We start from the raw sequence: 15,048 nt of genomic DNA on the forward strand, positions 1-15,048 counted from the left end.
GTTAAAAGAAATATGAGGAAAGGAACTCTGAATCACTGTGCCAAAGAAAGGTAAAAAAAACAACAAAAACTCCCTGTATCTTTAACTTGGGACGGCGGTCATTTTTCTCATTTCAGTTATGTGAAAAAATGTTAAGAAGCTACTGATGTTCAAGCGGTTTCAACTGATAGCACACCACACATTATTAATGTACATATTAAATCTAAAAATTAAGTAAAAAATGTGATCTTCTTCAAAGGTAAAATTTATTGAAATTTCCTTCATTAAAAAAAACAGACAAATGCATGACCTCTTTTCAAAGATGCGTGCCCTAATAAGGAAAATAAAAATCTCTCTACATCATGACATGCATTTCCCCCTCTGCTTTGATGATAGTAAGCATATATATTTTTTCCAGAAAACAAATACTTGGCTTGTCAAATTCTTTATAATGTTTTAAAAAGTTATTGACTTAAAAATCCAAAGGTGTAAAGCCCTAGGAAATAGGCTGAATAATGGAAATGCCAAGGGGCTGCAATTACAGCGGAGCTCCTTGGTGCGAGTCCCTTCGCAGTACACCCTCCAGCGTGAGGAAGGGCGTGTCCCGCGGCAGCAACACTTCCCCCAGATTAACTGCTGCATTTTAGGAGCAGGAACATGTAACACGCACAACCTTAAAAATCTACATAATTTTTTCACAGCCTGAATGTCCCAAAAATGTTTCTGTTTTTCTTTACTCTTTATATATGTTCTGTAATGTTTCAATCAATGTACCTTTTCTTTTTACTTTCAAAAAATCACTAATGTGGCTCCATAGAAAAGGACCTGTCTTAAAGTCTTATTACCTTGTATCACAAAGTTTGGTAAATACAATTTCAACTGGCTTTAAAAGTATTAGGAAAGTTTCCTGATTACAGAACAACCTTTTACAAAATTATTATTAAAACAGTAACTTGCCTAAGTTAGTAAAACTAAACAAACAAAAAACCCCAAAAAACATTTCAGGGAAAAGTGCTAAAAGGTGGATCAGATAACTAGTTTTTTAAGATTTCTATCATTTAGTTTATACTAGTTAGCTTCCAAAGGCAGGTCAGTCCATCAGAGCTGGGCATCAAAATCTGTAAAGGAACACTGAAATTCAAAGAATTTCTTCAGTAGTTGTAATAGGCCTTTACAACTATGAAGATCTGTAATCAGATCTTTACTAAGATCAAAATTGTCTATAAGAAGACATGAAGACTTTTGCTTTTGTTATTAAATATATCAGCTTTTTTCTTGGAGTTAACTGTAACTAAGTAGAAAACCCACGTGGTTTGAAAGTGGTTTTTCTTTCACCAACTACACCCCATTGTTTCTCTACATAACACTCAAAACATTTATTTTAAAGAAACCACAGCATATGAACTTCAGGATTATAAATGATTTCTCATTAAGAATGCAAAGACAAATGTTATTCAGGTGCTCGTTTATTTATCTTATTATTCAGAGATAATTTCATGATGACGGTTGTCAATAACCAATTACAATACCAGGAAATTCATAGAACAAAATTTTGCAGATAAATTGTTGTTTCTGAATTTAATTCTAAGAAGGACACTACCCCATTTTTCATAGACCAAGCTGAGAGGTCATGTATACTATTTCTAGGCTAATTTTTGCTTACTGTGGAAAGGAAGATGATCTCCAGTGAACTCTAAGTATCCAGTTCATGTCCATCATTGTTGAAAAAGGGAAGGGAGCCGCGAGGGCCAGAAGAAGTAGCAGGACAGAGAAAATGCCAAATGGATTTAGGAGTTGAGATAACTGACAGCAAAATGTATGTTCTTTGGTTAGCAAAGCGAAAAGGGGGAAAGTATTGCATTCACGATAGATACACACCAGCATTCTAAAGCAGGAGACAAGAATGTCAAGAGTGTATTCTTCCCCCACTGCCAGATGGAAGGGCTATTATTATAAATGAAAGGCAGCAGTAGTGGATGCCAGGCACTTTTGTTGTGTGCCAGATTCTGAAGTCCAGATGTAAGCAGGTTACCCCTGGGACAGGACAGGCTTCAGCTCTCGCAGCAGAACAGAACCAATCACAGTCTTCTCAGTGTTTATGATAAGCTGCGCTGTAGAGCCTTCCTTCAGTTCCACAGTGACTAGCATCAATGACCCACTGTGCACAGTTTTAGCTGCAAACCTGGAAGGAAAAAAAAAAACAAAGCACCAGAGACCTTTTATCATGAGGAGGAAAAAAGGAGACAGCATATATTCAAATAGGTTTAAAATAACTTTTTTTCTCAATAATTTATTACAGGTTCCCTACTGCCCAAAACCCAAAGACAAGCATTCTCCCGAAAAATCAATAAATTGCCCAGCACATGCTTACCACAAGCAGGTAATTTCAGTATCTTGGGAACAGAACAGAAAAAGGAGTTCTATTTTACTTATTAGTTTGAACAATAGATGCATGTGAATAACTCTTGATTACTACATATTTGAGAATCATTTATTCATTTGATATATAACATTTCACCAGCCATTGGGCCATTTAAAATAAACTGTTCTATTTTCATCTTTAAAACATGTTAAGAAAAAGTTTATCTTTCTCAAAGAGCTTGAAATTTTAATTTCTCATATCTGAAAATGATTATGCAAGAAACTACATAATTTTATGTGCATTATTGAACTCATACTAAGTTTCAATGAATTAATACACGTTAAAATAGTCAACTTCAGTCTCTAACGTTGAGGACATGGAAGAAAATCACGTGACAGCCAAGTGTAACACCACACTCCCTCTGTCTGTCTTTTTTTTTTAATGTTCTGAACATTAGATCTTTCTGCTTTAGAATAGGAAAGAGCAAACTTGAGGTCTAAGGCTCACATTACTAAATTCCAAGACATGAAGAACCTACTAATTACATGGAATTAAAAGCAAAACTAGCCTTTTAAGCACTGCAATTGACTGCAGAGCCGTTGGAGACGCAGTGGAGCTCTGTCAATCCTGCTCATTGACTCTGCCTGCACAGTTGAGCCCCAGACACGGGAAGAGGACGGTCCCTTCCCAGGCCCCCGTTTTCTACGTGTGCCACAGTTTCTGAGGGGGGTGAGGAGGGTTTGACTGCAGGGATGACTGGAGAAAAACAAAGTTGCTGCACATGAGCTTTTGAAAACACTAACAAGTGTGGAGCAGGTCTGTGACCTGCTGTGACCCCACTTTGCAGGGCCAATCCCCTTTCCCCTTTCGGTAGGACACGTGTCTGAACCTGAGCCATCTGCCTCAATTTGCGCGACATCTCCAGCCACAATGGCACCCAGTTAGCCCTGACAACAGCTCACAAAACAGAAAATCAGACCGCGGCGCTAACAGCACGCTGCGGGCCGTTCGAGAGCAAGCCAACTGGTCAGTGTCTCCTGCCTGACAATTAGCACGGGCCTCGCACCGAGCCCACAGCCTCCTCGGGGATCTGTTTAATTACCATCAACATAAAAGAGGGAGTTTATCAGGAGACACTCAGAAAAACTTCACTCCCGACTTAATTAAAATATTAGCCACTTAAGCAGGAAGCAGATTCTCTTTAAATGGAAAGTAATTTCTTTTTTGAGTTTTTTTTTTTAAATGACACCAAGAGCTCATAATATATTAGATTCTTTTTTTTCTTTATCTTTTTTTTTTTTTTTTTTTGGGGGGGGGGAGTACCTATTAAGCCATTTTTGGCCTCAATAGAATCATGAAGATCAGTTTTCCAACAACAATTATAAAAATGCATCAAAAGCAAAACAAATATGCTAATTTTACTAAGTTGAAAATCTTTTCAACACTTTTAAGTCATGTTTTAAAATGTTAGCTAAAAAAAAAAAAAAACAACCTATTAGCTAATGGGTGGTAGATGTATTTGTGTACTCTCTCCAAAGATGCTGAAGACTTGCAAGGAATCTGATGGAGCAGTTTTTCCACTGAGAGAAGCAACTGTTAAGTAAGCAGTTTAGGAAGAAATCATAGAGGTTTCATAAAAGCTTTGAACATATACACCCATCTGCTCTTTAGATGCCCACACAAAAGATTTGGAAACGGGCACCTCAGCTGCACTTTTTTTTTTTTTTGGTGCCATTTTATTTTTTTAATTGAAGGATAATAGCTTTACAGAATTTTGTGGTGTTCTGCCAGACATCAACAAGAATCATCATAGGTACACCCATGTCCCCTCCCTCCTGAACCTCCATCCCTATCCCACCCTTCTAGATTGTCACAGAGCCCCGGTTTGAGTTCCCTGATCTACAGCAAATTCCCACTGGCTAGCTATTTTACATATGGTAATGTAAATTTCCACGCCACTCTCTCCATACATCTCTCCCGCTCCCTCCTTCCCTGCCCCCATGTCCATAGGTCTGTTCTGTTTCTCCATTGCTGCCCTGAAAATAAATTCATCAGTACCGTCTTTCTAGAGTCCACATACATGTGTTAGTATACGATATTTATATTTCTCTTTCTGACTCACTTCACTCTCTGTAATAGGCTCTAGGCCATCTGCACCTTTGAGAGAACACAAGATCACCTGCCCTCAAATGACCTCTCTTTTCTATCACGTTCTGCAGGTTTCTGCATTCCTATTGTCCCAATTTTTGAGGTTCTTCTGCTTCCCAGGAGAACCCTATTTCTGTATTTCTGTTAAAGCCATGTCACCAGCTGACAGACTCTAGGTGGCTCTATTGTCTCACCCCTTTGTGCAACTTTCCCCACAGATGTGGTCAGCACCTAATTGTCATTCAACAAATATTTTGGCAGAGGTCCCTGTTTCTGACAGGTTATCATTATGTCAACGGCAGTCTTAGTAGTCTCTTTATTTACTTAACACTTATGCCTCGGGACCATGAAGAAGACTGTGTCACGCCTTCTAAGTGCTGCTATCTGACTGTCAGGGCTGCACAGCCCCAAAGCACCTTTTATCTCTTTTCAACTAAAACTTAGGTTTGATGTTACAAACACACAAACTCAGCAGAGACAACTGTCAGCTCTGATGTCAGTATGTTTACAGATGAAAACTACTGTCCTGCGGTTGCCCAGTTACGGAGTCCTGCCCAACTCTCTGGGACCCCATGGCTACAGTCTTGTACATGTTCTTAAAATATTTATTACCTCAAAATTATCAACACTGTAAAGAATACGAATGTAGAAGAAAAGAGGTATTTGCTTACACTGCAGTGGAAACACATTAAGCCAATCATTCTAGCAAATCTGTCAGCTGGTGTGAAAGCTACTGTCTTTTAACTAGTTCTCTATGTTCTAATGGGCACAAATGGTGGAAACAATGTTTTAAAGCAGAGGACCAGAAGATCAGATGTTCTGACATTCTCATTTCACAGTTCAAAAAGGATGTATTTAATGGAAACACAGCATGATTACAATTGGTTTCTTTTGGTCCATGGAAAGCAGAAGCCACCGCCACCCCCCGCCCCCCCAATTTATTAATCATTTAACTCCCAAACAGGTTATGCTTTAATGTATATTTAAAAGATAGTTATGCAAAGAGTTACTAATTAGTAAATAACAAAGAGCTAGCTTGGGGGTGTAATAAACACTGAAGACAGCTTGCGTCAAATACTTGTATACTAAATTTAATGACTGACATCAGAACCTCTGAACTTGCCTCTAACTAAGATCACACTGTGATAAAATGTTTTTCAGAAGAGCTGTGAAGTTTCTGATCATGGTAGTGAGGACAGCAGCATTTATTAACTGCTGTGTGCAGTGGGTGCTAAGTACCTCACTTGCATTATTTCTCTTGATTCTATGAGTCAGATCAATTCATAGATGAGGAAACCTGAGGCCCACAGAAGTGGAGAAACTTGCTCAAACACCTGGCTAATGAATGGCTGAGCAGGAATTTGAACCCATGCTTTTTCTGATTTGATATGACACAATTCTAATATATGCAAAATGCCCTCTGAGTATGTGTTTTTTATTTGTCAACAGATAAATTAAGGTTTTTCTGATTTACCTTTTATGTATATAATCTATTATTGTTCTGGAACTTTAAGAAGAAAGATTTTTCTCTTCAAAACTTGTGCATCTGATGTGTAGTGTTCTGCAATTCAAAGCATCTTGATTTGATGCTCTGTCATGACATATTTTAAATTTGTCTTTAAAGGTTAAAAAAAGAAATAAATATTCTCCTAGCCCCCAATCCTTCAGAAGAGACACCAGCAGTGAAAAATACAAAACCTTGAATGGCGCTGTCATGTAAGGAGGGACAACTGGAGACCAACCCACCTGCAACACCAGTAACACCACAAATGAGAACAAATAAGTGGGTGACAGTTAAAGATGCACTGCCTATGTATGATGGGCTCCACGTTATTAAAAGAATACCATCTAGGTATTTTTCATAATTTTTCATTTTCATTCTAACCACCAAGCACTCGTTGTCTGTAACCACCGAGAAGGTAAAACTGTACGGATATATTTGTTTTTCATCTTATTAAATGTCTTTTTATTTATTATCTCTAGCAACTGACATTTAATTTTTAAAGTCTGTAAGAATTCCTAAGGTATAGCAAAACCCACTACAAATACTGTAAAGTAGCCTCCAAGTCAAATAAATAAATTTTTAAACATTCCTAAGATTTAAAGAAAAAGACAAAATAAGCTGGTTGCCAAACCTAAATGAAAGTATGTACTACTCTTCTAAAGACGCTAATTTGTAACTATTGAGAAAATTTATAACTATTATGAGAACAGGTCAAATAACACATTTGAACAAATATATTTTCTACAATGCACGAACTTATTCCTTCATGTACTTAAACCGTATGTTTTTTAGATTTGTGAGATTTGTGAGAAAATGGCTATGGACCTTAAATGCTCTTTGTTGGAATGAAAAAGAACCCTGCAACTCAGTTGTTTTTAAATAACTTAAATGTTAATAGAACATGAATTTAAAAACAGTTATCTGAGAGGATGCATCCATCCGCAGGGTATTCACAAGCATAAAATTTTTTTATGCAGAATCATATTTGCTACACTTAATGCAACAGCTCTAAGACATGCTTTTTCTTCTCTTGGATAGTCTTCCTGGTTTCTGATTTTTCTATTCTGAGTTCAATTTTCTTGTGTTTTCTGTTCTACTGGTTACCAGAACCTGTGACAATGGCCCACTCAGGCTAAAACTTTTTTTTTCCTACTGTGTACATGAAGCCTTCAATTACTGCCTGCTGAAGCAGACAGAGTCCTATTAGTAAGAAAGACGGTCACGAGATGAGTGCCCTGCCCGAGCTGTATAAAAATAATTAGTCCAAAGTTGACAAATGTGTAATGAAGTCGCACTATAATTATATGTAAGAAATGCTGGTTTGAATAAGGTTCCTAACATCAAACACCAAAGCATGTTGATTTGTAGTATTATTTTCTAACTGATTTAAATTATAAATCCCTATAATTTTGAGTTAATATAGGATAACATTTTTAAAAGGCAGAGTTTGTATGTTGTAAAAAATCCTATTTTGTTGACTATAAAAATGTAAGTTAAGCCCATTACACTATTGAATCTGTATTGAGAAAAAATTTACATGTGATTCAAGTTTAGAGAATTTATCTGAAGCAACGTATTTTTCCCTATTATTTTTTTAAAAAAAAGGCCAGCAATATTGTAATGTTTCCTTTAACATTCTGATGAGACTAGTTAAAACAAAAGAATTAGGTGCCATCATAATTTAGGACTCTATTTTCCATTCTAATCTTTAGAACTTGTATAAAACATGATTCCCCATGCTACCTTGTCAATGATGTGTTCTCTTTCTTTATACAAGAAAACTAAAAAAATCTAAGCGCACTTTCTCAAGAAAGATACCAAACATTCCAGTTATTCTAGAGCATTTTTGGTTCGTCTGTTTGTTGGGGGTGGGGTGGGATGGGACTTAACAGAAAACCAGAGAGTAAAACAAATAAATTCTTACCCCATTCTCTCTGATTACTTACAAAATTGTCAGCCAGAAGCAAAACCATCAAGAATACCTTTCTTTCATTTTTACATGAAAACATTTATATATTCCTATTTGAAAAACTGTTGCATTGTAGAAAATGATCTCACAAAAAGTAGAATTACACAAAATTTAAATACAGGATATCCTAAAACAAAAATTAACTGCAGTTTGGTTATTTCTGAAATATCCAAATACGCCTTTCGTGTAAAAATTAACTGAGGTCCACATTTGTTTTTCAATGAAATGCTGCTCAGAGCCTTAAGAGATCCAAGCAGTCAGATAAAAAGCAGTGCCGCCCCCTAGTGGATAACCACCAAACTGAGAAAAACTCTGATCACAAAAGAGGTTTCACAAATCTTAGTAATGTTTGAGATTCCCATTTGTTTTTGCTTTTTGTGGGGGGCCATGCTGCTCAGCTTGTGGGATTTTACATCCCCGACCAGGGATTAAACTGGGCCCTCAGCAGTGAAAGCACCAAGTCCTAACTACTGGGCCACAGGGAATTCCCTCTGACTTGTTATAGAGTAAGATTGAAGCCTGGCACCTTTATATTATTAACAACTGTATGTCCAAACTTTTATTTTCAGACAGATGAAGTTTGGTGACTATAGTACCAGGCTTATAAAATTCGGGCATCAAGACATCAAATGCCATTCTTTTCCATATGGGCCTTCAAAATTACCTGGTATTTAAATATTCCATAGTTTATCAGGGGAAAAGAAAGAAAACAACCAGCAAACAAAAATAATAACTTAAAGATTGACCAACCTAAGAACCAAAACCAGGAAAATAGCGAAGACTTCACCAAAAAGTATCTATGTCCTTCATGTTGGTAACCCCAGCACTAACAGAATCTGTCACAATGGTCTTAAAAAAATACTGAATTAAGGAGTTACACAATATGGATATTTTAGGATACAAACAATGGTATATGCCAATACTTAAGCATTAAACATGTATACACAGTTTAAGGACTAGAAATGAAACAAGTTGTTCTTTACAACTACTTTAAGTTAAAAAAAATTATTTTAATCCTAAAACAATAAATGGTCTTTAGTCTTTAAGTGTGTTGATAAATTTAAAAAGTTGGCTGCCAGGTTGCCATGGATTCACAGTTCCATTCACAGCATCATACTTTTCTAATAGTTAAGGACCTAAGTAATAACAGTAAAACAACACTTATTTTATTAGGATTGTAATTATTCACAGGTTGTACATGTTCAAAATTTGAAAATTAAAAAAGTGACACAGTAAACAAAATCCAAATCACAGATTAAGAAATATAGGGGGTAAAAAGGAATGTTAAGTCCTAAATACAAGTTAACAATGAAAGCTCTTCTAAGGTTTTACTGAATAAATTAAGAACTAAAATAGAATCATGACAGAGACATGGCTTTCTGCTTTCACTCAAATATCACATTTTCCCCTTATAAGGTCAATTTGTTGTTCATGAAAGGGTAAAATGAGTAGGTTGTATGATATAACAAAATAAGCAGGTTGTACGATAATTGTTTTTAACAATATTACTGTATATGAATGTCAGAATTCCTGACACTGGGTTAAAATATAAAATGCTGAGACTGCTGAAAGCCTACTTATGGTCTGAGACTGTTTCATCACCACCACTGTAACGTGCTCCTAAATGGCAACCCAACCCAGCATTCTTGCCCACGGACAGAGAAGCCTGGTGGGCTACAGTCCACGGGGTTGCAAAGACTCGGACACGACTGAGTGACTAAACAACTAATTCCTTTCTTGCTGGAGCATACAGGACAGAAGGAAGAAAAGCTTAAATCAAACATCTTGTCTACTGGTATTCCTTAATGACTAACCTGTGAAAAAGAAACATACAAGGAAAAATATTTTTTAAAATACAGCATGTGGCTGTCATTAACCACGAAATTCTGGAACATCTATCTCTCTGCAACTGCTTGGAGTACTGGCTAAAGTACAGACTCCTGGGCCCTATCCCAGTGGCCCTGAATCTGAATTTTTGGGTGTGGGTCCCAGGAATCTGAGTTTTACAAAAACTCCTACCTGGTTCTTTTATACAGAAAAACCTTAGAGATTTTGAAGGTACAGATTTTTCGGCTTTCTGCATTTTGATCATTATACCCTTAGTTGATCAGAGGACAAACAATGTGATTAAGGCAAATGCACTTTTAAAAAAAGGCAGTTTTTACACTGTTGAATAAGAATCTCCTTCAAAACCTCTGAATTTAATTTCTTTCTTAGAGGAGAACAAGACATTTTTCTGGCCCTAGAAAAACCTAGAATTTCCAAGGCTAGTGTCTCTATCCTCCCCTAAAACTTATAAAATAATCTTTTAACTTTTCAGTCTATTTGTATAGTGACTTACTGTTGTTCATTCTGCTTTTTGTATATATTATTTATTTTTTGTTATTTAGTTGCTCAGTCATGTCTGACTCTTCTGCAACCCCATGGACTGTAGCCTGCCAGGCTCCTCTGTCCATGGGATTTCCCAGGCAAGAATACTGCAGTGGGTTGCCATTTCCTTCTCAAGGGTATCTTCCTGACTCAGGGACTGAAGATGTGTCTTTTGCATTGCATTGCACTCCCACATCGGAATCCCATATTCTTTACTAGTATTGTTTTAAATAATATGCTTTAAGACTTTCAGTGTCTCATATGACACTGTATTATGAGTATCTAAACAAGACATGAAGACATTTGGCTATATATTTAGTAAATGCTTTGATTCTTTTGACTCTGATGTCTATCATGTGGTAACTGTAATTTGGAAAATATCAAGATTGGCACAATGACCATAACTCTGCAGGTCTCAGTAAGATGGTTTTATTCTCAAAGAGCAGCTTTTTTGATCTGTAAGTACCTACCATGGAAATGAAGACAGAAATTAAGTGTTCTAATAGTATACTGGTTGGGTTTCTGATTCTATGGCTCATTTAGAAAATCAAAGCTAAATGTCATATAATCTAAAAGTAGTTATACTTTTTCAACTGATCTTTAAAAGTGGTTAACTATACTTGAAATGCTCCTGGTTTTTCAAGTGAATTCCATAAAACTTGTGCTCCTTTAATTGATTTTTCCTTAATGGAGATATTTTCTGCTAATGTATTAGGAGCCATTTTCTATTATGTATTCAATTAAAATGTCTACTTTATATTATTACACACTTCTGCATTTAATGAAGATTCATTTTTTTCTTAGCTAATTCTTATATAAGTATTTTTAAACTTGGTTTTTAATATAAAAAATATTCAAATTGTAAAGAGTAGTAGGAACAAATGATCCTAAAACTAGACAACAGGACTTAATTCATTGAATGGTCACAAAGAATATTCTAATGATAATTTAAAAGTCCTCTCAGAAATAAAAGACCCTGAAAAATTAAATAGAACATAATAGGTAGGCCAGCCAAGAATAATTTAATTTCTTAAAATACTAATGGTCAAGATGCTTTTCATGCACATTGTTTTTTTTCAAGTAATTTTAAACTTATTATCATTAATAAATACAAGAATGGTTTTGGGCCTATGTTTCATAAACTCAAAAAAGCAACTACCACAGAAGAATAGAGAAGTCATTAAAAAATCTCATAGAGATTTCAATTTTATTATGACAATTAATATATAAGCTTAGATATATAAATTCATTCATCCCATAGGGTAATACACTGTTGAACACTACCATTAAAAACATTAATAAAATTTAATAAAATAGTAAACTTAATTTTTGTTATTATGAACAGTAATTGCTATTTCATTTTAAATGAAATGAAGATAGCCATGGGTACAGATTTTACTAATAATTGTTTATTTTGGTTTTAACTTACTGGGCATAAAAGAGTGGCAAAAGTGTTACATTTGCAGGATAATAATTTTTGTTATTTTTCCTATTGAAGACCACAAGTAACTCTAGATATTTATTATCTGGAAGCCTTCTAAAATTTAAAACATTATTATAGCCATACCTAGCTATAAAAAAAAGCAAATGTAAAACATTTTCAGTAAGTAGGATAAGACTTTTGAGGCAAGTCAAGATAGCACAGCCTGTTCTGAATTAGATACAGCCATTTCATCCTCTTCTGGCTCTGCAGTAACTTGGACTCCCCCATCAAGTTACAGAGCCAAATACCAGGCTGCTGTGATAAGGCTTCATTATAAAAGTGTCAACACATTGCAGAAGTATATGCATATGAGGACCATGGACCATGACGTCTAAGTGCAGGCTTCCCTGGTGGCTCAGTGGTAAAAAATCTGCCTGCAGTGCAGGAGACACGGGTTCAATTCTTGATCCAGGAAGATCCCACATGCTGCAGAGCAACTAAGCCCGTGTGCTACAGCTATGGAGCCCGGGAGCTGCTACTACCGGGTCCACCTGCAGCAACTCAGAGCCGGTGCGCCTAGAGCCTGCGCTCCACAGCTAGAGAGTAGCCCCTGCCTGCCACAAGCACAGAAGACCCGGCACAGCCAAAAATAAAAGTATAACATTATTTTTTTAAAAGTGTAAGTGCATTCCAAAGTTGAATAGACATGGTTCCTATTGTGTACCTCCCCTGTACTGGTATGGGTAACTGAGAATTGACTGTAAATCATCTGAACAGGCATTTAAACCACTTCTAAACCACCAAGACAAGTTACAGGCAAATTTTACGCTTTAATTAAGAATTATACAATTGTGCTAATAAGTGTCTCTCTGTTTCCCAAAAGGAAAGTAGTTTTCATATTTGTTGGCTTTGAGAAGGTATTTTGGCTATTTTCTTCTAAGAAACAAAAATGTGGAACACTGTCATTGCTTTCGGAAAAGTTAAAAACCCACATACAATGCAAAACAAAATTAGAAGTTCCAGCATAAAGAAGGGTTACCCTGTGTTGTTTTGTCTATTATGAAAGAACATATTAAAGTAAGACTGAAGTACTGCTGGATACTAGGTGAATCAGGTAAAATTTCATAAAGCATAAGCTAAAAGTTACAGATGACATACAATATTTTGATGTTTTAGTAATTTCAATAATTCAAAGGATCCGTAAGAAAAACAACCTCTGCTATAGAAAACCAATCAGGAAAATGAAAGAAAAAAAAAATTCAAAGAAGAAAACAAAACAAGGAAGACATAGAATCAAAAATTTTCACTGAAAAGTCTTCTTTCTGTTCATTTTTTTCCCCTATTGAATAACACTGATAGATAAGTTATATTTGTATAGCTCCCTGGTGGCTCAGTGGTTAAAGCATCTGCCCCCAATGCGGGAGACCCAGCTTCGATCCCTGGGTCGGGAAGATCCCCTGGAGAAGGAAATGGTAATCCACTCCAGTATTCTTGCCTGGAGAATCCCATGGACAGAGAAGCCTGGTAGGCTACAGTCCACGGGGTCACAAAGAGTCGGACACGACTGAGCGACTTCACTCACTCACCAACAAGAAGACTTTCTATCCATTTTATTATTTTATCACCAACTTATGTGAGAATGACAAGGCTTAACATAAAGAAAGGGAAGCAGATCAGATCTCAGATGGAAGGTGCTCAGATCTCTTGAGCAATTTACTTAGTGACCTCCCTTTCAAAAAAAAAAAACAAAGGCACAGGGTAAATTTGATTTGTGACTACTACATGCAGTTTTCAATCTGTCATGATGAGTAGGTGAAGTCAGGCAACTCTGTAATGGCAGATCAAGACTTGAACTCAGCTCTTCTGATGTGAAGTCCAATGTTCTTCCACAGATAATATAATTTCATTTCAATCACCTTCTTTTCCCTGCCATCCATTTCCAAACAGATGAGGAACTTAAAGCCCATAAGGAGAAGTTATAAAGCCCAATAATGGCAGAGTTGAATCTAAAAAACCCAGATAACCCACAGAAATCTTTATTTGGGGCCTCTCTTGCCCCTGTATTAATTTTAAAAGATACATTAAATTTCTAAAGGTTTGAAGGCACTCTTTTTGATTTTAAATTATTTCCTAAATGTAATGATGGAAGTATGCATTGGCAGTAGAATGACAGAGGAATTAAAGATAGTTTGCATTGAATTCCCTTAAGCTGACAGAGGACTAAGTAATCACTGCATATTTATTTAAGGAGTAATTATTTTACTTTCAAGTCACTAGCATTCGTACGAATACAAAGAAGGCACATACTAATCACGTTTTCTGCTACCTTTGAGGGCAAATAACTTGGACCTCATGGTTTAGTTGGCTGGCGTGAAGATACTTCCTGGTGTAAGAAACAGACGCTGCATTTGACCCCATAATGGTTCCTTGTCACTGGAAGCAGCCTCAAGGGATTGCTGTCAAAAGGAAATCTATACCCAAACTTCCCCTCTTTTAAGTTAAAAAAGTTCAAATCCAGTGCTTTATAAAACAGTTCTTCCTGGAATTCACCAACTGTAGTGAAGTAAGAAATTCTCAACCATACCTCACACAAGTACCTTTACAAATCACCAAGCTATTATAAAATGCAGGTACACTATCTGTATCTTTCAGGAATGTCCATATACATATACTGAAGTCTGTACAAAATACAGAAGAGGGACCTTATTCCAAACCCATCAAGCCCATCCAAACCCAATGTATTATCCTAAAAAAGAAGGGGCATAGATATGTTATTCCCTAGTGGCTCAGCTGGTAAAAAACTCGCCTGCCAAGACAGTAGATACAAGAGACACAGCTTTGATCCCTGGGTTGGGAGGATCCCCTGGAGAAGAAACGGCAACTCGCTCCAGTCTTCCTGCTTGGAAAACTCCATGGCTAGAGGAGCCTGGTGGGCTACAGTCCACGAGGTCGCGGAGAGTGGGAGACGAATAAGCGTGCGCATGCGCGCACACACACACACACGTTTAGGACTTAATATTTTAAAGGAAAATTATGAATTGATAATTAATTTCAATTTCAATATTTATACATGTATACAAGTTACCTCCACATCACGGGTCAGTGAACATACCTGTGTATATTATCTTGTCCAGAAGGGACTACACCCACATTGGCTACATTTACTATCTTCTGAAGGATCACAGAGGAAGCAAAATTCTGCGGGGCAGCAATAATCGTGGTGGAAGTTTCATTCATTCCAGAGAGCATGCCTGTAAGAGCAGAAGGATGCTCTCTTTTACTGATTTCTCTTT

At 36.5% G+C, this 15,048-nt stretch overlaps 1 protein-coding gene across 1 annotated transcript in view; it reads right to left on the minus strand.

Annotated features, from left to right (window-relative positions):
• Positions 1-1,427: 1,427 nt before the first annotated feature.
• Positions 1,428-15,048, minus strand: part of AP3B1 (adaptor related protein complex 3 subunit beta 1) — a 236,951-nt gene continuing 223,330 nt past the window's right edge. The window contains exons 26-27 of the mRNA XM_055536639.1: positions 14,868-15,006; positions 1,428-2,161 (exon numbers count right to left, since the gene is read on the minus strand). Of these exons, the coding sequence (XP_055392614.1) occupies positions 2,008-2,161; positions 14,868-15,006 (293 nt within the window). The 3' untranslated portion in view covers positions 1,428-2,007. The remainder of the gene's footprint in view (positions 2,162-14,867; positions 15,007-15,048) is intronic.

The sequence above is a fragment of the Bubalus kerabau genome, chromosome 10 (genome assembly GCF_029407905.1).
Source record: "Bubalus kerabau isolate K-KA32 ecotype Philippines breed swamp buffalo chromosome 10, PCC_UOA_SB_1v2, whole genome shotgun sequence".
NCBI classification, from domain to species: Eukaryota; Metazoa; Chordata; class Mammalia; order Artiodactyla; family Bovidae; genus Bubalus; species Bubalus kerabau.